The 27406-nt window shown below is 37.7% G+C and overlaps 1 protein-coding gene across 2 annotated transcripts; it reads left to right on the forward strand.

Moving 5' to 3' along the window:
• The first annotated feature begins 72 nt into the window (after positions 1 to 72).
• On the forward strand, positions 73 to 27406 carry NAA50 (N-alpha-acetyltransferase 50, NatE catalytic subunit). Of its 2 annotated transcripts, none has more exons than XM_032150147.3 (5): positions 73 to 415; positions 22284 to 22417; positions 22838 to 22957; positions 23402 to 23468; positions 24459 to 27406. In XM_032150147.3, exons 1-5 carry the CDS (start codon positions 408 to 410, stop codon positions 24634 to 24636), a joined length of 507 nt encoding a protein of 168 aa, XP_032006038.1. In that variant the 5' UTR covers positions 73 to 407; the 3' UTR covers positions 24637 to 27406. The 2 variants fall into 2 exon arrangements, with proteins under 2 accessions (XP_032006038.1, XP_032006037.1); XM_032150146.3 differs by having other exon boundaries at positions 78 to 415; positions 22281 to 22417.

Consider the following 27406-nt stretch of genomic DNA (forward strand, 5'->3'; position numbering starts at 1 on the left):
GTCCAGGAGAAAGATGGAGGTTCCGGAGTGGAGGGGCAGGGTGCGCGGAGGCGAGCAGTGCGACTGCGCGTGAGGCGGCGGACGCGCCGGCGCGCGAGGGGCGGGGTGAAAGGTCACAGCGCGGCAGCGGGTCTGGCTGGCGGCAGCGGCGGGAGGGAGCTAAGAGACCCGAGTGCACGTGTGGAGAAGCGGCGGCACAAGCGCGGCGGCGGGAGACACTCCCGCCCCCACCAGACTCAAGCCCTCCGTAGACCCTCGCGGCCTTCCTCGCTTGCCCAGCTCCCTGCCCAGGCTAGGAGGCCGGCTTGCGGGGTTGAGTGGCCCGAGCTGAGGGCGCGGAGACCTAAGGGCGGCGACTACGACGGCGTTGATATCGGTGGTAACGACGGCCTCAGCAGGCGGGGAAGATGAAAGGGTGAGGAAGGGCAGCCGGGCAGGGCCCGGCCGGCGGGGTAGAAGGGCCAGGGCCCATGTAGAGGGGGAGAGCCGCGAAGGCGAGGAGAGATTCAGGGCGAAGACCGGCGGAGGGAGATTTCTCGGCTGCTCAGTTCCCTCGGCTCCTGGAGGGGGCGGAGGCGAGGCTCGGGCTGTTGGCGGGCTGAAGGGCCAGCGGAGGCAAGCCCCGGGGGCTTCAGGGTTTCGGTTCGGAGAACGAGTGTGGGTTGTTGAGTGGAGAGAAGCGGCTGAGTGGGGCAACATGAAAGGCTATTGTGAGGCGCCCGGGGCCTCCTTCCCGGGAGCGGACCGCTGAGCCACGCCGGCCCGCAGCTCCAGGTGGAGTGGTTTGGTTGTCTTCCATCTCCAGACTCAACTCTGGAACTGCGGTGTTTGACACCTTTCAGTTTAATTCACGCTTGGGAGCTGTGCAGAACCTTCTGGAGGAAGAAGAAATTGGAATAAAGAGCACGGGGATGAGTATTAAGAGCTAGTGACTCAACTAGATTTGGGTTGGGTCACAGCGAGTGGAGGAGGGGGAAGAGAGCACGATCACTGTAGATTTGGGGTGCCAACATGTTTAAGGAAGTATAGAGTGGATCAGTAGGTGGAGCTATTGCTTCAGTAGTTCACTATTGCCCCTGAGTGCTGAGGCGGTCCTGGGTAGTTTTACCACGCTGCTCCTTTCAGGTGATTGGCAAAGTTAATGTTCGGTCTTCCACCGTTTCCCTCTTACGTAAAATTAGGAATTATTTTGGATCGACTGTTTAAATTTTTATGAAATGTCGCCTTACCATTAAGTTGTATAGTTTTAATGTATTAATTACATAACATTTTTCATAAGCATTGCCTCAAGCCGTTTTGGAGCTTGTCTTTACCGTCAAAGAAATGAAGCTCGTAAACGTTAAAAAGCTCTCTGCGATGCCTTAGTTTGTTGTTGTAAGTCGATTAAGAAATCATAACTATGTTTTAAGTTAACGAAGTCATTCCGACTATTCAGCGCTTTTGAGGGTGAAATAAAAGTCACTTTCAACGTAATCTCATACTGCCCCAAACAAGGACCTAAATATTATCTCTGTGTATCGGTATTTGAGGTTCCTGAAGAGATTCCAAGAAAGTTTAATTTGGTCTTAGGTCTGTGACATGTTTCCTTACTTTAATTTTCCTTTAAATACTGGATATTTATTCTAATGTTGAATTGTATGTTTTCTTTAATAATCTTTAAAATTTAAGAACCATGAACTATTCACAGTACCTGCATTGTTTCACATCAAGTTCTAAAGAATCCCAGTTAGGTAAATATAATTGACGGGTATAGGAAGTATTTGCTCCACTTGAATCATGATCTGGGAAGTTTGGCTATTTCAGATACAATCCAACATATTTGGAGAATGTTGTTTTTCTGCTATACTGCACTCCTTTTGTTGTTGTTGTTGTTGTTGTTGTTGTTGTTTTTAGCGAGACAGGGTCTGGCTCTGTTGCCCAGGCCAGAGTGCAGTGGCGCTATCTCTTGGCCCACTGCAATCTTTGCCTCCCCAGCTCAAGCAATCCTCCCGCCTCAGCCTTCCAAGTCGTTGGGACCACAGGCGCGCGCCACCACGCCTTGCTAATTTTTTGTATATTTTGTAGAGATGGGGGTCTGTGTTGGCCAGGCTGGTCTCAAACTCCTGAGCTCAAGCCATCCACCCACTTCTGCCTCCCAAAGTGCTGGGATTACAGGTGTGAGCCACTAAGCGCGGCATATACTGCACTTCTTGAGCATGGTTGCTGACTCTTACTCATTTTTGTACTCATTGTCAGGCACTCAGTACTTGTTTGTCATGTTCTGTTAAGTAAGCAAAATGAGGCTGAAGAGTTCCCAGTGTTGAAATTGCCATGGATTTACAAAGGGGGTTGCCAGGAAATTATTCTGTATGTTTAGATCCAAAATCTTCAATCTAGTTCAGTCTCCATAGGGTGTGATGTTCTTTCTGCTACATAACTTGGCGATAGAAATGGAGCTGAACAGTAATATTATTCACCGTCTACCTTGAATTAATATATTCATGGAGCAATTATCTCTGTTTAAAATGGATATTTACATGTAACCTGATGAAGGCAGATCCCTAGAAATGAGTAACTGGCCGAATTTAGAGGAAACTTAAAACTATTGAATCTGTACCTTTATGCTAGTAACTATGCCTGTGAAGTTCCTATTACTTCTTATGATTGGGAGCTTAGAATTGTGTTCTTTACTGTAAACCTTCAAGATGATTTCACAGGAATAATCCTTTAAACTTAACAAATGAGCTAACTCCCAGATGAGATGAAACTTTCTAATTTTTTTGTTTCTAAGTCTGTATTTAAGACACTCAACAAATGAGTTGTGTGAATCTTAACTTGTGTTTGTTCAGACACCGAACCCACAACAGTATAGGTTTAAAATAAGCGCTTTGAGTTCCAAAACTTGTACCACAGTGCACAGTGTGGTCGATTTTATAGTCCTGACTCTTAATTTGGAATGGCCTGTAAAAACGAAACAGTGGTCTTGATTATATGGCTTTTGTATGAAATTTTATTTGCTAAGTGTTCTGTTGTATATTGAGCTAAGTAAACAGTAAATTGAAATATCTAAAATTGGAAACTGCAGAAGTCCCAACACAAACCAGTCAAATATTTAAAATTGCATACTGTTGCCTATGTTGCCTATCATATTGAAACTTAAAACTTACCTGGTTTTTCTTCATATTTTTACCATGAGTATTTTTATTAGTAGTAGCAGTAGGACTTTCCATTGTATTGGCATGTCTGTCCTCCACAGAAGATAAATTTCCGGTTATTAACTACTGAATGTAATTTATATGCCCATGTAGAAGTTTGAGATATACTAGGAAATGTTGCTTCCTTTTGAAGTTGGCTGTTTTTATGAACCAGGGACATTGTAGTTTGAATTTGTGAGTGGTATTTTTATCTGTTCTTCTCTAGGGAAGGCGATTTCGAGCAAGAAGGTATGCCACAGATAACCATGACTGAGGTGGCAATGTAATTAGGCAGTGTAATAGAAAGTCTAATAAAACCAAATCATTTAGCCTTTAATTGCAGTAAAGAGGTGCAAATTAGTACTAATAAAAAATGTCTTTAACAAAATATGAATACGTGACTAAGATGGGACAGTAGGTAGCAGTAATATAAATATGGAACAATGTAGATTACTAATTGGAATAGTAAAGGGAGCCGTTTTACCAAATAAAATAAAATGTAAGATTCTGCAGTCAGAAACAAAACTTTAAAAACTCCGAACAGTGGTTACCTCTGACAGCATATGGACTGGTAAGGGGCAAAAGGAATATTTTTAGCATCTCAGCATAGTGAGACCTCGTCTCTACAAACAATAAAGCAGCCAGGATAATCACCTGAACCTGGGAGGTGGAGGTTGTAGTGAGCTGAGATCGCGCCACTGCATTCCTGCCTGGGCGACAGAGCGAGACTCTGTCTCAAAAAAGAAAAAAGAAGTCAGCTAGGCATGGTGGTGCAAGTCTGTAGTTCCAGCTACTTGGGAGGCTGAGGCAGGAGGATCACTTGAGCCCAGAAGTTCAAGGCTGCAGAGAGCGATGATCTTGTCACTATATATTCGCCTGGGCAACAGAATGAAACCTGGTCTTAAAAAAAAAAAAAACAAAAAACTGTTTTTAAAGGTTTATTGCTATTTTGTTTTTCAGCAAAACCAAAAGCTAGTCAGGCTGACGTAGCATTTGACACCTTTTATAAACCTACAGTTTATGCTTCTTCCTTCTGTGAAACAATTTGTGGTTTGTTGATTGAGATAGTGAATTTTAACAAATACTTTGTAATGTGCCCTTGCTGTGTTGAGATGAATTCATATAAAATATAACCTACTTACACCATAAGTTTTTCTAAAAATTCAATGTACTGTCCTCTCTAATAGAAAAATAAAAGGGAAGTAATTTATAATAAAATTTATTTCAGTATTTAATGATGTGGCACAACTACGCCATAAAGCATAAGATCAAGTGTTTGCATCTATCTGTAAATAGAATCATCGTGTAATTTAGAAAGTATATCTGTTGCCTATACAGTTGTGTGCATTGTTGACTCATGTTGTGTTGCCACTAGTGGTGTGATTTCTTCCTGAAATTGCAGACAACTCTTAGTAAAGCTCTAAACAAAGAATAATCAATACTTTCTGGGTTGGGAAAGATTTTTTAAAGTCACTTAGTAGTCCAAGCGCTCATCTTATTGAATCAAGATATATTCCCTGTTTGTCATAATTTGAAAGATCCTTCTGTTGTGTGAATATTACTGCACATAATGATCAGTAGAGTGGGAACTGTTATTGGGACTCCTAATTTTTTCTTCCAGGTACTACCTGTGGCTTTCAGCTGTGTGATAGCTGAAACGATACTCTTTCTCAATTATTCAAATGATTGGCCTTCATCTTTTTTTTAAATGCAGCCTGCAGTAACCAATAGAATACCAGTAGTAACCAGTAGAAACATTCTTCCCATCGTGAACATGAGAGCTATATTTAAGTCTATTCAATGCCTAACTTAATGGCAAAATGTTATAGTTCTGTCTAGTACAGTCGTGACTAGCTGCAGTTGGCGATTGAGCAGTTGAAATGTACCTTGTGGTCTGTGGCACAGTTGCCATTTCCCGGGTAAGATGGCTGCAGTCTGTGTGCTGAGGACCTGGAGCGGGAATGCTGGGCAGCTGATTTGTTTCACTGTTTTCCAATATGTAGTAATGTTCATGTTTTGAAGCCAAATTATGTGTATTTCTTTGATTATCCTTCATTCAAGTATAGTCATCCACATCACTTTCTGAAAACAAGGCTGTATGTGGACAGCTTGTTCAGTTCAGATTCTCAGACACTGAAGAAGGGATTAGAAAAGTAACTGTTAAGTTATGTAAAAGGAGGAGATACAGTGTCTCAGTTTGATAATATCTGTGAAGTTCAAAGTGATAAAGCTTCTGTTACCATCACTAGTCCTTATGGAGTCATTGAAAACTCTCGCATAGTCTAGATGATATTGCCTATGTGGGGAAGCCATTAGTAAACATAGAAACAGAAGCTTTAAAGGGTACTGTTAATCTGTTTTACCAAATTGATTATTGTCCACCTTTTGTCATTGGGTCTCAATTAAAAGTGACCTTTAAAAAAAATGTGCCTCGTATGACAGAACTAAATTTTAAATTTTAAAGTGTGAAAGCTGATTCTCAGCTGGGTACTGTGGCTCACACTCGTAATCCTGACACTTTGGGAGGCCAAAGCAGGAGGATCACTTGAGCCCAGGAGTTCAAGACCAGCCTGGGCTATAACATAGTGAGACCTCGTCTCTACAAAAAAAATAGTAATCATAATTAGCTGGGTATGGTGGTGTGTGCCTGTAGTCCCAGCTACTTGGGAAGTCAAGGTGGGAAAATCACTTGAGTTTAGGAGATTGAAGCTGCACTGCAGCAAGGCATGATAACGCCACTGCACTCTAGCCGGGGTGACAGAAGGAGACCCTGTCTCAAAAAGAAAAGAAAACTCACAAGTTATTGGTCCGTTTTTAAGTATGTTTGAAACAACTTAGATATGTGGATCTACTGCAGATTTTGTGAAATGTAAATACAGATCAAATATTTCTAAGGAAAATGAGTAGCTGTATTGGGCCATGCTGTAAGTGTAGTAAACTGGATTTTAAAGACTTGGAATGAAAAAAATTTTTTAAGGTAAAATAAGTTTTATTTTGACTACATGTTGAAATGATTTCTCCCCCTTGTAAATGTGGATACTTAACTTGAATGAAAAAGTTTTTAAGGTAAAATAACTTTTATTTTGACTACATGTTGAAATGATTCCTTCCCCTTGTAAATGTGAATACTAAACTTTTTTTTTTTGTTATATCAGGGAAGTCTTCCCAAGATATTAAACATTTTTAAATTTTGTATGTCACTTGTATATCTGTTGGACAGTTCTGTGCTAAACCCATAAAAAGCCAAAGTTGTATAAAACAAGATCTTTTCCCTTAGAATCTACTTCCCAGATGGTAGATATTTCTGAATGTTTCAACTTGTGGGCCAACATAGTTTATGGCTGTTTATACCTCTGTGGTGAAGGATTTTGAGGCGATTCTGGTTTTTGGTTAAAGTGTTGCCATTCAGTCACTTGGTCTGCTGTGAAAGGGTAGGGAAGAGATAATTGGAAGTATTCATCTTTCTTGAGCTAGTGCAAGCTATATTCTGTCTCTATCAGAAACTGTTAAGGGAAAACCTTGTTCTCCAATTCCAGAGGCTTCTTACCTCAGTCCCCTATAGTGCTGTAGTGAATGCTTGTTCATAAAACTACCTGACACACATCCTTAATATCTTCTTTTGGATAATTTCCTAAGAATGAATTTTTTGGATCAAAAGGTACTGACATTTTTAAAGCTCTGGTGTTTGTTGCCAGTTGACCTCCAAAAAGATAGTAGCAATTTATTCTGTCAGTAATGTATGAAAATGTCCTTCTCTTTCCAAGGGCTAATGAAAGGGAAGGGCACGGGGAAAAACCTCAAGAAAACATATTGTGGCTGACATTTCAGCCATGAATGGTATAAATTTTCTTTGCGATGAGTTCAATACATTTGAATACGTTAAAATGATAGAAATAACTAATGGCTTCCTTACAAGTTGTCTTTGAGTAAATATTCACATTTTGCTTTAACTCTAGTTTTACTTTGCTGATTAGGTGATAAATGACATTTCCTTTTTTAAAGATTTCATGATTATTTAGTGAAGTTTGGACATACACCATTTTTACTGGTCATTTTGTGACTTAAGTTGTCTATAACTTACCCAGTTATTAATTGGGATGATGATTGCCTTAACTTCAAATTATAAAACAAAGATGATGTTCTTTAGAGAGTAGGGGTGAGACATTAGGGCCCAGGTCATTTGAAATAAAAATTTTTAGAGCTGGAAGTTGTTTAAACAAGGATAAGCAAGGAAAATGTTTTGTACTTAGGAGCATTTCAAAGACTTCTCTTTCCAGAAAATTAGGGTATATTTAAAGGTATGTTTGGGTTCCCCTGCTTCTAGTATATATAATTTGTTATTTATTTTAAAGGAAACACTATAATGCAAAAAGCATTGAACTAAAAGCAACCAAGTTTTAGTTTTATGTACCACAAATGATAGCTAGCAGTAGGGTCACTAATAAAGGTGTTTCAACCTCCGGGCCTTGGTTGTCTTTTAAGAGAATGGCTTGAATCTGAATAGGAATGGCCAAAGATTCTAGCTTGTGTGCTAGTTCTATTTTGTAGGTATCTGGGGAAGCAGAATTAACAGAGATTAAAATAGGACATAAAGAACACATAGAAAACTAAATTTCTCTATTGGATGAACGGTGGGCTCTTCATAGATTGTAGAGGTAGTTCTAATTTCTTATGGAAAGTGATGCTGTCGCTTTTGGATGTGTTGAATTTGAGATTCTTGTAGAGATCACCAGTAACCAGTCAGAAATATTGGCTTGGATTCAGAGATTTGGAAATAAAAACATTAACATTTAGATGGCAGTGAAAGAAAAGCCATAAGCTGGCAAGGAGCTTTCTTAACTGAATATGTGGATGACAGTGGAAACAATTTTCCACAGAATAATTTGATTCTTTTTAGGTTATAGTCTTAAGCAGATTGTACCCATGTGTGTATTTAGCATTAGTAACCGACCATATAATTGCTGAGACTTTTATACCTCTGCTACTTGCAGGCATACAGTTTGGAGAGCTGATCCACCCCAATTTTTTTTTTTTTTTTTTTTTTTTTTTTTTTTTTTTGAGACAGATCGGCTCACTGCAAGCTCCGCCTCCCGGGTTCACGCCATTCTCTTGCCTCAGCCTCTCCGAGTAGCTGGGACTACAGGCGCCCGCCACCGCGCCCGGCTAATTTTTTGTATTTTTTAGTAGAGACGGGGTTTCACCGTGGTCTCGATCTCCTGACCTCGTGATCCGCCCGCCTCGGCCTCCCAAAGTGCTGGGATTACAAGCGTGAGCCACCGCGCCCGGCCCACTTTTTTCAAAGAAATAGAGTCAGGGTTTTGCCATGTTGCCCAGGCTGGTCTTGAACTCCTGGACTCAAAGGATCTGCCCACTTTGGCTTCCCAAAATACTGGGATTACAGGCCTGAGCTACCATGCCCAGCCCCACTTTCACTTATAAAATTACTGCCAAACCTCTAGAACAGTAATTGCCAACTAGGGCAACCCCCACCCCCTCTTCCCAATTATTGGTAATGTCTGAAGACACTTTTGGTTGTCCAAGTAATTTAGTAATTCCCTGAAATAATTTGAGATCCTGCCCTAAGTCTTATAGTTTTATAGAAGAGGTAAGATATAAGAATAAATGTAGCAGGGCGGAGGTGCCTTGTAAGGACAGAAACGGTAATATAGTTCATATGAGGTAGAAATCTCAGTGGGTGACAGGTTAAGACCTCCTGAGCAGTTAGTGTTGAAACTGTGTGATAAATTCTGAATGGGCCTGCTTTCAGGTTGAAGGAATTTATTTTCCAGAGGAATCACTCTTTCATGTGATTACTACAGGGTAAGAGTTTAGAAACATTACCGCTAGCAAAGAAAAAATTACCTCCCTTCTAACCTCTTGACATTTTTAAATCAAAGGACCATTTGATCCTTACTAAAAGATGCTTTGAGTTTTATGCAAATGCACCTTTATCAGTATACGTCAGAAAAATGTTTACCAATAGATCTCTCTCACTTTTTTAAAAAAGTGACCTTGAGGGGTAAAGATCACTCCTTTGACAGAACATGGTGTGACTGATCTTGTGCTACAATGGAAATTAATAGACATAGGCTTGATTCTGGCTTTATCCATAACTGTCTGTATAACTACAGGTACATTTGTCTCTTGGGGGTTTAGTTTCATCATCTGTAAAGTGGGGGAATAGATCCAGTCCAGATCAAATACTCTGCACAACAAATGAACAGGCAGTTAAAATGATGTGCCAAGGTACTCTTAATACTCACTAAAAGTATAAACAGGCTTGAAGCTTTCTCTATACTTCATTTTCACTTTTTGTTATATAACTTAAAAAGTCACACTTTGAGCCTGGTGTGGTGATGTGGTGCCTGTTGTCCCAATAGCTCAGGAGGCTGAGGCTGGAAGATCACTTAAGCCCAGGAGTTCAAGGCTCCTGGGCAATATAGTGAAACCATCCTTAAAAAAAACACTTTTTACCGAGACCCACTTTTGTGGAGTCATATCCCCATCTTGTGGCCTTTGAGAATATTGCTACTAAATGTTTTTACAATTAGGAGCATAATTGGCAATAGGTTGAATGGCTAAAAACATTTGCGTCCATAATACCTGACATCACTGTGCCAAAATTTAGTGTGCATTAACTCATCACACTGCTTGATTTATAGGCCAAGGGTAAAGTTTTCCTACTAGCATAGTCTAAGCCCAGAAGTTATGTACATGAAATTATAATCTTGTGGCACAAATTAATAGCCAATGGGGGTGTATAAAGAGGCAGACAAGTAACTGCATTTTTCACATTTAAGGACTTAATATAAAGTGTCTGTAGGCACTTTGGCAGTAGCTGTTTCTTATTTACATCACAGTCTGTCCCACTTTCAGTTCCTTAGTCTAAAAATTCTGGTATGAAAATGCCTTGGGGTTTGATTGTTATGAATCTGAAAAACAAGAAAAAGTAGCACGTCACACCAGTTTGAGCTGAGAGAGTAATTTAGTGTATTTAATAACAACTGTCTTCAATTTTCTACAGGTAGGGCTGTAAACTCTAGTGCCAACAGGAACCACGTAAAGTAAATCAGTAAAGTAAGAGAAGCTGCAATTTGAGACTATATGTAAAATCATTTCATTTAAATATTAGCATCAAACTTAATGTAAAAACCAGAAACAAAAAGGAAACATTGTGAATCAGGCCAGGCACGGTGGCTTGCGCCTGTAATCCAGCACTTTCGGAGGCCGAGGTGGGAGGCCAGGAATTCGAGACCAGCAGTTTGAGACCAGTCTGGCCAACATGGCAAAACCCTATCTCTGCTAAAAATGCAAAAATTAGCCAGTCATGGTGGCGGGCACCTGTAGTCCCAGCTACTCGGTAGGTCGAGGCATGAGAATCGCTTGAACCTGGGGGGCAGAGGTTGCAGTAAGCTGAGATCACGCCACTGCACTGTAGCCTGAGCTTCTGAGGGAGACTGTCTCAAAAACCAAACAAACAAAAAACCTGTGGGTCAAATAGATGTGACCACATGGCTGATTTAACTCTTAGGCCGGCAATTTGTGTCTTATATACAGAGTAAAGGTCTTAAACTACTGATAAATTAAGATAGTCTACATTGTTACATTATATTACGTTCTTATCAGAAGTAAGCAAACAATTCATGATTCGTTGTGATCTCACGCCTGTAATCCCAGCACTTTGGGAGGCCGAGGCAGGTGGATCACGAGGTCAGGAGATCGAGACCATCCTGGCTAACACGGTGAAACCCCGTCTCTACTAAAAATACAAAAAAAAAAAGATCATATAGCATAGTTTTTCCAATGACCCATTCTCTTTGCCCATCCTTAGCCCTTGTTTCCCTCACCAGATTTCTCAGATTTAGGAATTTACGCACATGCCGTGGGAAATTTAATTTAAATGGGTGTTAAATTTGGATGATGATTTACATAACAAGCTTAATTACAAAAGTAAAGCTGCCAAGGTGGAATTTGAGAATCTGAATTTTTAACTGGCAAGATAATTCTGGTATATAACCAGGTTTGGGATCCATTCGTTGATTTTGTAGCACTACTCACTCTCCAGGTTTTTTCCTCCCTTCTCTTGAAAATTGTTTCTTGGACATCTTTGTAGGTTCCTGTTCTTTTACCTCTAAAATTCAAGTGTTTCTTATATTCTTTTCTTTGACCTTCTTCTTACTACAGACATCCTTGGTAGTCTGATATAGTCCCATAGTCAAAGGTTATATGCTATGAATTAGTTATGTTTCAGGAAATAGCTGGCAAAGCAATGTGTTATAAAAGAGAATTCTTTCATTTAAAAAGTCCAAGTGCATTTCCCTTTACCACGTAGTTTTTGTTTAACATTAGCATTGCTTCAGTATCATTGGGTAACATTTAGACTGCATTATATAAATCATTTTTAAAATTGCCCATTCATACCTTAAAAGCGTTTGACACTAGTTTTGATGGAAAAAAGAACTATCAGAACATGTATTAGTAGGTGTTTATTCCAGAAGCAAAGATGGTAACAGACTGGACGTTGCTGAAATTTGGAAGAGTGATCTGGTACTTAAATGGAAGGCTCACTCATTCAGCTCTCATTCAATTTCTGTTCTATATAAACTGAAGCCTTGTACAGCTGGGGATTGAGAAATTGTAGTGTTTTAAATGTTTGAAGGTCTTGCCTCCTTTTACTTGTTCATATAGTAAGAAATAAACAAGGAATAATTTACTGTCTACTTTGAGTTTTAGTATCAAAAATAACATGCCTGGAAAGTACTGCAGTTTGTTGTACCGTATATAACGAGTAATGTTTGTATTTTATTTTACTTTTTGTTATGGATTCTTTTTCAGCTTTTATCTTAGATCCAGGGGGTACACGTACAGGTTTGTTACGTGGGTATGTTGCATGATGCTGAGGTTTAGTGTACAATTGATCTTGTCACCTGGGTAGTGAGCATGATACCCAGCAGGTAGTTTTTCACCTCCTGCCCCTCCCTCCCTTCTCCCTCTTCTACTAGTCCCCAGTATCTGTTGTTCCCATCTTTGTGTTTGTATGTACCCAGTGTTTAGCTCCCACTAGTAAGTGAGAACATGCAGTATTCAGTGTTCTGTTACTTTAATTTACTTAGGATAATGGCCTCCAGCTGCATCCATATTGCTGCAGAGGATGTGATTTTGTTCTTTTTTTATGGTTATGTAGTATTCCATGGTGTATGTGTGGAAATCTTTAAACATTTATGAAATGAAACAGTAGAATGAGCCCCATCAATCAACTACAGTAAGTAGGATCGATTCCCATTTTATTTCATCTTTGTTTGACCTATACTTTTCCCTTTCCTTTTTTGCTGGGGCACTTCCAAAAGAAACTCTAGATGTCGTATCCTTTTCCATATCTAAATACTTGAATATTTTTTCGTTTTTCTTTTTTCTTTTTTTTTTTTTTTTGGAGACAGAGTCTTGCTCTGTCACCCAGGCTGGAGTGCACCGTCGTGATCTCAGCTCACTGAAACCTCCACCTCCCAGGTTGAAGCAATTTTCCTGCCTCAGCCTCCTGAGTAGCTGGGATTACAGGTGTGCACCACCACACCCGGCTAATTTTTGGTACTTTTAGTAGAGATGGGGTTTCGCCATGTTGGCCCGGCTGGTCTCAAACTCCCGAACTCAGGTGATCACCTGCCTCAGCCACCCAAAGTGCTGGGATTACAGGCATGAGCCACCATGCCTGGCCTTTAATATGAATCTTTAACAGAGAAGGATTTTTTAAACAATTGCAATACCTTATATTACCTTATGATCTGATACCCAGTTTGTACTTATTTTCTGTCTTGTAAATGTCTTTTAAAAATAGATTTTTTTTCACATTAGAATCCAGAAAGTTTCGCAAATTGCAATTGGCTGAAATGCCTTATCTCTTACGCTAATAGTTCCTCCACTAATTAAAAAACAATTGAGTAGTTTTAGATTTATAGAAAAATTGCAAAGATGCTATAAAGAATTCCCAGTTTTCTCATATTACTAACACCTTACGTTAGTATGATACCGTGGCAAGAAAATGAAAAGACAAGCTGCAATTGAGATTAGTTGCAAAACCATCTATCTGATAAAGGACTTGTATCCAGAATATATAAAGAACTCTTAAAACTGAATAAGATAAGCAATCCAATGTAAAAATAGTACAAAATTAGTGTAAAAATTCTAGGTTTATTCTCAGCGCTAAACCATGGGCAAGAGATTTAAATAGACGTTTTACCAAAAAAAAATAAACAAATGGCTAATAGCCATACAAAAACATAACATCATTAGTCATTAGAGAAATATGTCCAATGAGATATCACATCACACTAGTAGAATGGCTATTAACAGAAAGGCAATAAAAGGTGTAGAGAAACTGGAACCCTAATACATTATTGATGGAAATATAAACGTCACAGCCACAGTTTAGAGGTTAAATGTCTGAAATGGGTTTCACTGGGCTAAAATCAAGGTGTTGGCAGACAGAGTGATTTTAAATAGTGTCCTTCAAAAATTCTTATCTATCTGGAACCTCAGCATGTGAGCTAAGTTAGAAATAGGGTCTTTGCAGGTATAATTGAGTTCATATGAATTAGAGCAAATCCTTAATGTAATGACTAGCATCCTTATAAGAAGAGGAAAGGAAACAGACACACCACAAAGACCATGTGAAGATGAAGGTAGGCTGTCCCAAACCTGGGGAGACCAAAGCTGGAAGGGGCAAGGAAAGATTCTTTCCTAGAGTTTTGAGAACATGGCCCTGCTGACAGCTTGATTTTGGACTTCTAGCTTCCTGTACTATAAGAGAATAAGTTTGTTGCTTCAAGCCACTGAGTTTGTGGTAATTTTTAAAGATAGCCCTAGGATACTAATACAGTAGGATTGTGTTTCTCCTAGAGACCCTTGAGGAGAATCTGTTTCCTTGGCTTTTCCAACTTCTATAAGCAACCTGCATTCCTTAGCTCCTGGCTCTTCCTTCATCTTCAAAGCCAGCAATAGAGCATCTTAAAATCTTTTTTGTCTGAATAGTATTCTGTTGTCATATCTCCTCTGTTTATTAAGGACTTATGTGATTATATTAGGCCTGTCTGGATAATCATAGTTGATCTTCACATCTCAAGATCTTAATCACATCTGCAAAGTCTGTTCTTCCATGTAAAGTAACATATTCAAGATTCCTGGGATTATGACATGTACATCCTTTGGTTGGGGGTGGGGGGCATTATTGTACCTACCACAGGCAGTTTTTTTAAAAGCTAAAAATATTTGTCATACAACCTAGCAATCCCACTTCTCTAGTTATCTACCAGAAAAAAAAACTAAGGCATATGTCCACACACAGACTTTTATGCAATATTCATAGCAGCATTATAGTAGCCAAGATGCACATACAGCCCAAATATCCATCAGCTGGTGAATGAATAAACAAAATGTGGTATAAACTATACCAAAATAGAATACTATTCAGCAATAAAAAGATCAAACTGCTGACATGTGTTAAAACACAGGTGAACATCAAAAGCATGCCACATGAAAGAAGCCTAGTGCAAAAGATCACTTTTCTTGTGTGCTTCCATTTATATTAAATGTCTAGTAAAGGCACATTTGTAGAAAGAGAAAGTAGATTTAGTGGCTGTCTAGGGATAGGAAAGGGGATTGATTGCAGATGCACCTAAGGAATTTTGAGACTGTAATGAGAATGTTCCAAAACTGAATTGCAATGATAGTTGCACAACTTTATAGTAAAAAAATCACTGAAGTGTGCACTTAAAACATGGCTTTTATGGTATATAAATTATACCTCAAGAAGGCTTCTTAAGAAAAAAGAAATGAGGGATATTTAAGAAAGAGGGAGTTCATGCACCTAAATGTAAAATGTCTAGAAGAAAACTAAAAATCTTTGTGATCTTGAGTTAGGCATATTTCTTGAATACAACTCAGGAATAAATCCATGAAATAAATTTGTCAAAATGTAAAACTTTCCCAAAAACAGTAAGAAAATGAAAAAAGCCATAGACTGGTAAAAATTCTTTGCAACATACATAACTTACAAATGACAAGTATCTATAATACACCCAAAACTCAAGAAAAACCAGTTTTTAAAAAATTGACAAGAAATCTGAACTGATAATTTATCAAAGATGATACATGAATGGCAAAGAAATACATGAAAAGATGCTCACTTCATTTATTATTTAGGGGGATGCAAATTAAAAACCACAATAAGTTGTAACTACATACCTGTTAGAATAGCATAAATTTTAAAAGTCAGCAGTGCCAAATGCTGATGAAGATTCAGAACAGCTAGAACTCTTAGACACTTAAGACCCAGCATTCCCACTCCTAGATATTTACTAAGAGAAATAAGAACTTATGTTCATACCAAAACTTATATGTAAATGTTTATAGGAATTTTACTCGTAATCGCCTAAAATTGTAAACAACTGTCCTTCAACAAGAGGATAAATTTACAGTACATCCACATAATGGAATACCATTCAACATTAACAAGGAATGAGCTATTGATATGCACAACACCGTGGTGAATCTCAGACATTATGCTAAATGAAAGAAACCAAACAAGCAGCTATGTATTTTGTGATTCCATTTATGTGACATTCTTGCAAAGGCAAAACTATGGGGAACAGAAAAGAGATTAGTGGCTGCCTGGGAGTTGAACTTCAAAGGATCATGTGGGAGGTTTGGGGAGTAATTAAATTGTATATTTTGGTAATGGTTACATTGATTATATGTATTTGTAAAAACTCAGAACTATACACCAAAAAGATGAATTTAATTTTATGTAAGCTTTAAAAAGTTTTTTTTTTTTTTTTTTCCGAAAGCCAAGGGATCAATCAAAATTGATCCCCGTAAAAGGCAGGAAAATGAAGAACAGTTAATACTTGCTACAAATAGAAAATTGCAAGCTGATGGACTTGAATCAACTAAATCAGTAATTCAATAATTATTTAAATCTTTTTTTGAACAGTCTCGCTCTGTCACTCAGGCTGGAGTGTAGTGCGATCTCGGCTCACTGCAACCTCTGCCCTTGGGTTCAAGCAATTCTCCTGCCTCAGCCTCTCAAGTAGCTGGGACTAAAGGCACTCGCCACCACACCTGGCTAATTTTGTGTATTTTTAGTAGAGACACGGTTTCACCATGTTGGCCAGGCCGGTGTTGAACTCCTGGCTTCAAGTGATCCACTCGAGTCAGCCTTCCATAGTGCTGGGATTACAGGTGTGAGCCACTGTGCCTGGCCCATTAAATCTTCACGGACTAGATACTCCAATTGTCAGATTAAAGGAATAAGATCCAACTATATGCTGTTTACACACACTTTAAATATAAGGACACAAGGAAAAAGAAAAAGAAAAAAAAGGTAAAAGATAGAACATAAAACTTTGATTTGAAGGAAGCTGTAAAGCCAGGCCTGGTGGCGCATCCCTGTAATCCCAGCACTTTGGGAGGCTGAGGCAGGTGGATTGCTTGAGTTCAGGAGTTCGAGACCAGCCTGAGCAACACGGTGAAATCCTGTCTCTACCAAAAATACAAAAAAAAAAAAAAAAAAAAAGCTGGAAGTGGTGGCATGCATTTGCGGTCTCAGCTAATTGGAAGGCTGAGGCAGGAGGATCCCCTGAGCCCGGAAGGCGGAGGTTGCAGCAAGCCAAGATTGTGCTACTGCACTCTAGCCTGGGCAACAGAGTTGAGACCCTCATCTCAAAAAAAAAAGAAAGAAAGAAAACTGTGTGTATTAATGAACAAAGTAGACTTTAAAACAAGGAGTATTGCCAGCAAAAAGAAGGGATATTTCAAAATGATAAAAGCGTCAAATTATCAACAGTAGTCCTAAATATTTATGCCCTTCCTAACATAATTTGAAAATACCTGAAGCTTTCTATTTATTGAATGAAACAGCAAAAAGGAAGAAACACTTCCAGACTTTCTTTGAGGCCAACATAACCCTGATAAGAAAACATATCAAGAATATTACAAGTGCTGGGTGCAGTGGCTCACACCTGTAATCCCAACACTTTGGGAGGCCAAGGTGGGCGAGCCTATAATTTCAAGACCAGCCTGGCCAACATGGTGAAACCCCATCTCTACTAAAAATACAAAAATTAGGAGTGGTGGCACATGCATGTAATGACAGCTACATAGGAGGCTGAGGCAGGAGGATTGCTTGAACCCAGGAGGCGGAGGTTGCAATAAGCTGAGATTGCACCGCTACACTCCAGCCTGAGCAACAGAGGGAGACTCCGTCTCAAAAAAAAGAAAAAGGAAAAAAGTGTGTCAGAGTAAGCCTTTTTGAGATACCATTTGAACAGAGACTTGAAGGAGTTAACATATTCTGCAGCCAAGGATGGAGAGGCCATCAATCGACAGGAAAAACTGCAAGCAAAGCAGATTTTGGAACAAAGATTTGAAATTGTTTGCAGTATGTTCACTTTGAAGTGTCTACTGGAGATGGCTTGGATCTAGGAATGTAGAGTTCAGGAGTGAACTATAGGCTAGAGACAGAAATTTGGAAATTGGCAGCATTAAAGCCACACAACTACAAGATTGAATGAGATCACCAAGAGAATAAGTACAGAGAAGATAACCAAATGTGTCCATATACGAGGCCCTCATAAAATTGGTTCTTTTTCAGCTTCCGCATTTATACACAAGCACACTTGATGTTTTAGCCATATCAAACTGACTAGTTTTCGGACCATATCATTGCTGTTTTGTTCATGTTTTATTAGACTGCATCTCTTGCCCTTCCACAGAATAAGCTAGTCATTCTTCAAAATGTTTCCCATTGTCACCTTCATTCTAGTATTATTTTTGTACTGTATGTACATGCACTGTTAGTAGCACATTGTATATACCTGTCTTTCCTACCAGATGTAAACACCTTTGCATTCCAGATGCATAACACATAGATATTCAAATATTTATTGAAATAGAATTGATTTATGCTTTAAATAGGCAACTCTGTTATGTTCATAAGAACTTTAGAAAAATTCAGATTGACAGAATTTTTTTAAATCTCCATTAGATTAGTTTTTTAATAGAGACTTTGGACTTTCTTTTAACTTTTTATAGGTTATTCTAACTAAAAGCTTTTTGGTTGTTTACATTCAAGTAATATTTTCTTGACATGTCTACATATCCCTTAGGCTTATGCCTTTTTTTTTTTTAACTACGTGTTCCATGCTAACTTAGATTTACAAGTTGACATGTCTACATATCCCTTATGTTTATGCCTTTTTTTTTTTTAACTGTGTGTTCCTTGCTAACTTAGATTTACAAGTTGATTATATTACTTTGATATATTTAGAAAATCCACGTCTTAAAATAATTTGGAGCTAAGTGATCAGGATTACAGAAGTATTCCATTTCAGTCAGACATATCATGTTAATGAGAGTTAAACTATATTTGAAGCTCAGTTTTGCTGACAAGGTTACATTAAGTGAACATTTTGAAATTGTTCTAGCATATTTGTTTCTTGAAAAAATCAAATTAATTTCTCAAAGACAGCTTAATTTTTCCTATCAACAAACTCATTTCTGGCCATATTATTGTAGGATATTTTCCCTTTCTACGTCATTTCTATGGTGTGCTTTTAAAAAAAAAAAAGACATGTATTTTTTTAATTAGAGAAAGATTAAGCCGCCTATTCCCTAATGGTTCAATATTGTTTTCTCTATTTAGGCTTTATCTGGCCACCCTAATGGAAACTTTTCTTAGTAGTTAACTTTTATTAGACTCAGTCTAGCACAGTGCACTATAACCACTTTTTCTTCTTGTGTGAAGTCAAGAAATACCTGGTATTATTCTTTGAAAATTGTAAATATGCTTGAAGCCTAGTTACTACCTACAAATGATTCCTAAAGTTTTAAAAACCTCAAGTTCTTTCATTTATACTTTAGAAGCTTGACTTTTTAGGTTCTTAAGTTACTATTATTGTTCATACTTCAACTTTATAATGTAATTTTAAATCTCTTTTTAAATACTAAGACTTTTTTTAAAATGAGATGCTCTAAATTAATATAAACTGTATGTAAAAAAATTGCTACACCCAACTTGTGGCACTATGGTAAGTTAAACAGGAGACAACGTAGGTAAGATGTGATCCCTGTCAGCTACTGCATTTTTAAAGGATCGTATATTTTGGCCAGGCACAGTGGCTCACGCCTGTAGGCCCAGCACTTTGGGAGGCCAAGGTGGGCGGATCACTTGAGCTGAGGAACTGTAGACCAGCCTGGGCAACATGGCGAAACCCTGTCTACAAAAAATTCAAAAATTAGCTGGGCATGGTGGCATGTGCCTTTCTCAGCTACTCATCAGGCTGAGGTGGGAAGGAAGATCACTTGAGCCTGAGAAGCGGAGGCTGCCGTGACCTGTGATTATGCCACTGCACTGCAGCCTGGGCAACAGAGCAACCCTGTCTCAAAAAAAGAAAAAGGATTCTATAGTTTACAGGATAACGGTATCCACAGATTTTTTTTTCTTTTGAGACGGAGTCTTGCTCTCTTGCCCAGGCTGGAGTATGGTGGTGCGATCTTAGCTCACTGCAACCTCTGCCTCCTGGGTTCAAGCGATTCTTCTGCCTCAGCCTCCTGGGTAGCTGTGACTACAGGCACGTGCCACCACACTGGGCTAATTTTTGTATTTTTAGTAGAGACAGGGTTTCACCATATTGGCCAGGCTGGTCTCAAACTCTTGACCTTATGATCTGCCCACCTTGGCCTCCCAATTTTTTTTTTTTTTATATGAATGGTAAATAGTGGGGAAAGTGAGCCCAGCAGATTTTAGTCAGGAAAGTGTTATGAAGAGGGGGAGTTCTGTGAATGAGATGTAATCTACTTAAAGAAAACATGAGTTTCATACAGGGAATTCATTATAGTTGTCAAAGATTTGGGATGAGAAAAGGCTATAAAAAGAGACTATAACAAGAAAATCTGTTATTTTTTTATTTTTATTTTTTTAACCTTCCCTGTGGTGCTGAGGGGATTTTTAAATATATAAATCTCTTACCCTTTTACTAACATGTTTGTTTATTTAATCTGTGTGGTTGCTAAGAAACTATGTTCAGATTTTAGGAAGACATACAAGACATGAAAAGATCATTGGTTGCAACAAGTAATACAGATTAGTGGTGTATAAAATAATCGAGGCAGGAAGGCTAAAGTTCCAAATGAGCTAAGCCTTTCAAAACTGCTAAGTATGACAGAAAGGATGCTTTATTCTGTCTTTGGTGTTCTTCATACAGACTACTTAAATAGGGGTAAGAGTCTCCTGTTTTTGCTGCTAACTCCTTAGCAAGTAGAATGTTCTCCAAACTGGGCATTATAGAGTAATACATCTTAGAGAACTTTGTACTATAAGATAAAATATTACATCATATTCCTCTCTATCCAGATAAATCAACTTCAGAAATTTCTTTTTTTATCTGTAATTGTTGCTGTTTTTTGTTTTGTTTTTGAGACAGTCTGTCACCCAGGCTGGAATGCAGTGGTACACAATCATAGCTTACTGCAGCCTCGACCTCCCAGGCTCAAGCAATCCTCTCATTTCAGCCTCCTAAGTGGCTGGGACCATAGGTGCACACCACCACACCTGGTTAAGTTTTGTTTTTTAAATTTCTTACAAAGTTTTGCTATATGCCCAGGCTGGTCTTCAACTCCAGGGCTCAAAGGATCCTCTCACCTCGGTCTCCCAAAGTGCTGGCCTTCATGCCCAGCTGTTTTTTTGTTGTTGTTGTTGTTTGCTTTTTAATCTAAATTTTAACATTTCAAAATACAGTTTTTAAAATTACAGTTTCTACTGCACATTAAAATCCTTTCAAGCATGTTTCTGTTGTTAACAAAAGCCCATTGTTAAATATAGTTGAAATGTACTTTTTCTCTACAAAACACAATATACTACAACATCTTTTTGGGCAAATAATACGGATGGAGCAAAAAAATTGTAGAATGCTGTCAGGTTTGCCTTATCACATTTGATCCGCCTTTAACAGCAGTGAAGTTCGCTTCAGCTATTAAAAATTGTTTGTTTATAGCTCTGCAGGCAAAACAACTTTGATACTTTGTTAGAAATTGGAACTGAAACTTTTTAGCTTTAATCTTTTCCATGGAACCACTTGTTTTGATTACAAGTGGTTTCTTAGGAATGCTCCTTTTATTAGTCCTTTCTCACGCTGCTAATAAAGACATACCCGAGACTGGGTAATTTATAAAGGAAAGAGGTTTAATTGACTCACAGTTCCGCAGGGATGGGGAGGTCTCAGGAAACCTATAAACGTGGAAGGGGAAGCAAACACATCATTCTTCACATGGTAGCAGGAAGGAGAAATGAGAGCGAAGCAAAGGAAAGGCTCCTTATAAAACCATCAGATCTTGTGAGAACTCACTATCGCGAGAACAGCATGAGGGCAACCACCCCCGTGATTCACCAGGTCCCTCTCACGACATGGGAATTATGGGAACTACAAGATGAAATTTGGATGGGGACACAGCCAAACCATATCACTCCTGTTGCTTTCTTAATAAATAGTTTTCATACTGGGGTGGTTTTCAAAATGTGGATTCCTTTGTTTCGTTTCCAGCAACTCTGGTTCTGAAAATGGGGTATGTGTGTCCAGGAATGTGAATTTTGCATATCACCTCTGTGACTCTGATGTAGGTAGTTCATATACCACGGTTTTCAATGAATAGAATGTGCATGGTATTGCATACTTCTATTGTTTTCTTAGAATAAATTCCTAGAAGTAAGATACTTGGACAAAGGAACTGTAATTTTACCAGAAATAGGTGTATCTAAATTTTTCTGAACTATAAACTACAAGGAAAATTTTGACACTTGTAGAATGTTATTCTGGCCTTCGTAATAGTTGTTGTGTACCATATTTGTCCCTAAATGTATGTAATTGTATGAAAGCTCTGAGTAGAATTTGTATTGAATGACTGTCAAAATTTGCTTATAAATGATAATTTGCTTATAAATCAACTCTGAAAGAGTTGGACTTATCAGTCATGTAAAAAAGACTTGGTACCCCTTTCATATGTTCATATTAACAAATGAGGCTAATTATGTTTTATTGAGTACATTTTGATTTGTTCCAGTAGCCGGATCGAGCTGGGAGATGTGACACCACACAATATTAAACAGTTGAAAAGATTGAATCAGGTCATCTTTCCAGTCAGCTACAATGACAAGTTCTACAAGGACGTGCTGGAGGTTGGCGAGCTAGCAAAACTTGGTATAATAGTTTTTTTTTGTCCTCCCTTCTTTTCTTTCTTTTTGTTCTTGAACCCTAGTTTTTTATAGAGCAGAAAGAGTTAACTAATTTAGTTTGCTTATTTTATAAGTGAGGAAATGGGAGTGGTCTAGGTTGTGAGAAAAATCTCAGAGAAATCAGTTGAATAAAATAGTTGAATTTTAAAAAGAAATGCTTAGTGTTCTTACTTAGTGTATACCTGTGTGTTTTCACTTTTTAAGCTATACTCTAGTGGAGGCTTAAACTTCCTAAGATGGCACATGAGCTTTGAGGTCATTGATATTCATGAAATAGTTGATGAAATTTAATGTTGATAGGAACAATGTAGTCCTTTAAAAGGGAAAAAGATTAAATGTGTTATTCTGTCTGTTCAACGTTATTTCTTTATATTTTCCTTGGCAGCCTATTTCAATGATATTGCTGTAGGTGCGGTATGCTGTAGGGTGGATCATTCACAGAATCAGAAGAGACTTTACATCATGACACTAGGATGTCTGGCACCTTACCGAAGGCTAGGAATAGGTAAAAAATTGTGGTTTTTTTACTTCTTCAGAGAAGCATAAACATATTATTTGTTAATGTGGCTGACCTAGTAAGTTAATTTGGGTCTTCTTAAGGAATACTGAGAAAGGGTTACTGAATTATGTAAAATATGGTGAAAAATAACTAATGTTTATTAACATAATTCTGTTGGAAGCCCTACATAGATTTGCTGTTTACGTCCCCTTCTTTTTGTTTTTCTTCTACCCGGAAGTGCTTGTTTAAAAAGGTTAGTCTTCTGCTAACAGTTTTAAACATATGTAGTTATTGTAGAGAGAGAACACGACTTTGGAAAATAAGGATATCTAATGTATACCTCATAAATTCTATTAGGACTCAATAAGTAGTTCAGATGGCAAGTGGATAGATACATAATTTAAAGGTTGATTTATGAAGTCACGTGTTTGTTATTTGTTTTATTAACAGGAACTAAAATGTTAAATCATGTCTTAAACATCTGTGAAAAAGATGGTACTTTTGACAACATTTATCTGTAAGTAAAATAATATTTAATGTTCTTATCAAAGGGGTTTAATAAATTGGCAGGAGAAATCTAGAAACTTTAAAATCTGGTCACTTATTGTGCCTTTGGAAACATGTGGAAGTAGTTGTTACAAAGTATTCGAGTAGTTGTTAGTTTTGTTTAGTTTTGTTTTATTAATAATAGTAGATTAGGAACCTGAGATAGAACACATTGCTTTATTATATTAGGATGAGAGCTCCAAAGTCATAGGGATGAAATCAGGATTAAAACTCAGGCCTTCAGAATTCAAGACTATTAATACTACTATTCTCATGCAAAACCTTGTGTGTTTTGTTCAAGGCTATGTTGATAGCCTTGAACATTGTAGTAGATCATTTGTAGTAGAGTTTAATAATCAAAATCAGAGATTACCTAGCTGAAATTATACTTGAATCTCAAGAGGCTGTAGATAAAGAGCTATGACTAAGATCACAGTCATGGATGTTCATAATTTAGTTTGGCCATGTGAGAGATTGAATTATACAGTGTTATTTTGAGAGTAATTGAGAAAGCTTGCATTTTTAATTTTTAAAACATACCATGTTTTTTATCAATCAGAAGGAAGATATATCTTCCAGCTTTGAGACCCTAGTTTTTTATTTTTCATCATTTTTTTCTTGTGTTAATAGGGCCTTTTAATAATTTATCCTCTTACAGTGAAAAAATTTTGATAGCTGTGGTACTTTCCCTTTGTTGACTACAAGAATAAACACTGTGAGCCTTCTAATCTCAGCCAGCTGTCTTACAAATGTAAAAATTAGATTAAAAGTGTAAAATTGTCATCAAAAGATTTTAGGTAAGCATGCCTAACCTTTGTTGATTACTGGTTATTGTAAAGAGAATGTAACAAATGTCTGCAGCATTCTAGCTCCAACCAATTTGGAGCTATCTGTGGAGAATACTGAAAACTTGATGAAACCTTAATTTTAATTTTTTTTCTGATACTCTCTTATATCTCAGGCATGTCCAGATCAGCAACGAGTCGGCAATTGACTTCTACAGGAAGTTTGGCTTTGAGATTATTGAGACAAAGAAGAACTACTATAAGAGGATAGAGCCCGCAGATGCTCATGTGCTGCAGAAAAACCTCAAAGTTCCTTCTGGTCAGAATGCAGATGTGCAAAAGACAGACAACTGAACAAATTACAAATGAACTTTCTTGCACTTGCTTGTCGCCAAATAAAAGAGAGGCCCATTGATTCCTCCCCACCCCAACACTTTTCTTTTAAAGCTTTTCTCCCTCCTTGTTCTTGTTTTTCCTTCTTCCTTTCCTTTTCTCTAAGAGTTTTAATACTTTTGAGGACTTTAAAAAAATAATCATGTTTGAATTGTTTTCTCTTATTTTTGTGAGTTAAGGTTTGAAGGAAGGAAAAGGTAGATCTGTTTAATTTTGCAGTTAAAGTTAGATGGTCCTAAAAATTTAATTGTCAAATAATTTCAAATTTAATGTCCTGCTTTCACATTGAAGGGCAGAGCCTACAAAACATTGTATATTTCAGAAGACAAAGAAGCAGCAGCAGTATCTTGTTCTCTAATTCATAGACAAGTTGAGTGTGTTTGTGGTACTTTGGGTTTTTAAACGCTTTGTGGGATAGTAATCCCTAGACATTGCCTTCACTCCACCTTTAGTCCTCCTGAGCATTCTCGGGAGTTGGAACATCGTTATCCTTGTAAGAAATACCAAGCTTATTTTTATTTTTAAGCAATTATATCTTCTCTTCTTGCTGGTGGGTGGGGCAGTTTGGTTTAGTGTTATACTTCGGTCTAAGTATTTGAGTTAAACTGCTTTTTTTTGCTAATGAGTGGGCTGGTTGTTAGCAGGTTTGTTTTTCCTGCTGTTGATTGTTACTAGTGGCATTAACTTTTAGGATTTGGGCTGGTGAGATTAATTTTTTTTAATATCCCAGCTAGAGATATGGCCTTTAACTGACCTAAAGAGGTGTGTTGTGATTTAATTTTTTCCCCTGTTCCTTTTTCTTCAGTAAACCCAACAATAGTCTAACCTTAAAAATTGAGTTGATGTCCTTATTGGTCACAACCCCTAAATAAACCTGAAGCAGGTGTTTTCTCTTGGACATATTAAAAAATACCTAAAAGGAAGCTTAGATGGGCTGTGACACAATAAATTGAATTAATGTCATCTAATGCCAGCTGTTAAAAGTGTGGCCACTGAGCATTTGATTTTATAGGAGAAAATAGACAGTATTTTTGAGAATAACATAGCTGTGCTATTGCATATCTGTTGGAGGACATCCCAGATTTGCTTATACTCAGTGCCTATGATATTGAGTTTAAGGATTTGAGGCAGGGGCAGTTATTAAACATACTGCTTCTATTCTTGGAAAAATGGAAGTGTAAAATGTTAATAATACAAACGTCACTGTGACCTCCTCCACTGAGAGGACTGGTTTATGCCAGATCATTTTCCAGCACATAGGGAGTGGCTTTGACAGGTTGATAACTTTGTAAGATGGGAGACATCTGAAATATTCATGTTTTTCACTTGTAGTCCCGTCTCCACTATTTAGAAAAGTTCTCAGACCTTAAAGTAATGCACAGGGCTTGAGCTTTCTGTCATTTGACTTTAAAAGGAAGTTTAATTCATATTTATCCCCTTATGTAAAATTCTGGTATAAAGTCTCATTTCCAAATATGTTAAATGACAAAATTATTTTATAAAATGTTTATGCACACTTTATAACCTTAAGTTTTTATTTGAGAATGTGAAAGTACAAAGTGCAGTAGACTTCAACAATCTTGAGTGCCAAGAATAATACAGAAAAAGAAGACAGTTGATGAATGAGTTTATAGGGTTCTAATCTTAAGATGGTAAAATGTAGAAAAACCTTGCTGGTTTTTTGGGGGTATTCATTTCTTAATCCAAATCTAAGCTTAGAAGAAAAGTTTAGCATTAAGCACCTTTATCTTCATGGATAAGTTTCAGCTTGCTCTTGGCAAGAGAAGTGCTTGAGTTACAGAAGGCATAATTTGAAGAATGCAGCAGCCTTTTTGTAAATTTCCCAGGTATCAAAATAGACTTTGATATATAAATGGTTTTCTGAGATGACACTGCCTCTTTCTATAACCATTTCACCTGGACTATCTAATCAGTCCTATGAATGTATCCCTAAATGTGGTTATTGAAAACCGAATAGCTGCCTCATGACAAGTATATGTTATTTAAGGAGGAAAAAATATTAAATTTTGAATTGAGTGTGTAGGCTCCCTATCATTATATATAGTTTCTTTTTCCACGGTAGTCAGTGACTTAACCTAAATTGTAAATGTTTGTAAAGGGTTAATTGTCCTACATCAAACTTAGTTAAATAATTCCATCCACTTATGGAGGAGGAGGAGAATGTGGAAGAGGTAAAAAGCTGGGCACAAGTTCATATGCCTATGAGTCAGTAAAGACTGAAGTAATGTCCTATGTTGAGCTGGTTATTTTGATACATGATAATTATCTTTGAAGTAGAACAATTCTGTTAACTGGAAAATCACAGGATATATCCATCATATTTTTCAGGACAGATAGTTTTTACTGTGGGGCAAATAGGTTAAAATTACACTGTATGGTAGTTGCATTTAGGTTTTAAAGCAAAGAATCTGTAGAGAAATCTATGCAATATATAGTTTGTCCAGATTAGCTTTCATTTGGGGAATGAAGTTCTGAAATATCTCTAAAGCAGTTTACTCATCAATTGAAAAGTCCTCCAAAAAGAGAACTATTGGGAAACCATGGTGTGCGGTGGTGGAAAAGAAAAGCTCCCTCAGTTTTTTGGAGGGAATAACTTAAAAAGTACTTAAATGGCTAAGTTTACTTGGTGCAGTTAAGAATTAAACTTGTCAATTTTAACATTGCTGTTACATCTGAAATAAACTTATGTGATGTTCTGGTAGTGATCTGT

Source organism: Hylobates moloch, unplaced genomic scaffold (genome assembly GCF_009828535.3).
Source record: "Hylobates moloch isolate HMO894 unplaced genomic scaffold, HMol_V3 SCAFFOLD_4, whole genome shotgun sequence".
NCBI classification, from domain to species: domain Eukaryota; kingdom Metazoa; phylum Chordata; class Mammalia; order Primates; family Hylobatidae; genus Hylobates; species Hylobates moloch.

What these genes read in the sequence shown, in the direction of transcription:
- NAA50 (XM_032150146.3), top strand. An exon ending in TTACCGAAGGCTAGGAATAG is followed by an intron (nt 22,958 to 23,401) that starts GTAAAAAATTGT and finishes TTTTATTAACAG; the next exon opens with GAACTAAAATGTTAAATCAT. An exon ending in ACTTTTGACAACATTTATCT is followed by an intron (nt 23,469 to 24,458) that starts GTAAGTAAAATA and finishes CTTATATCTCAG; the next exon opens with GCATGTCCAGATCAGCAACG.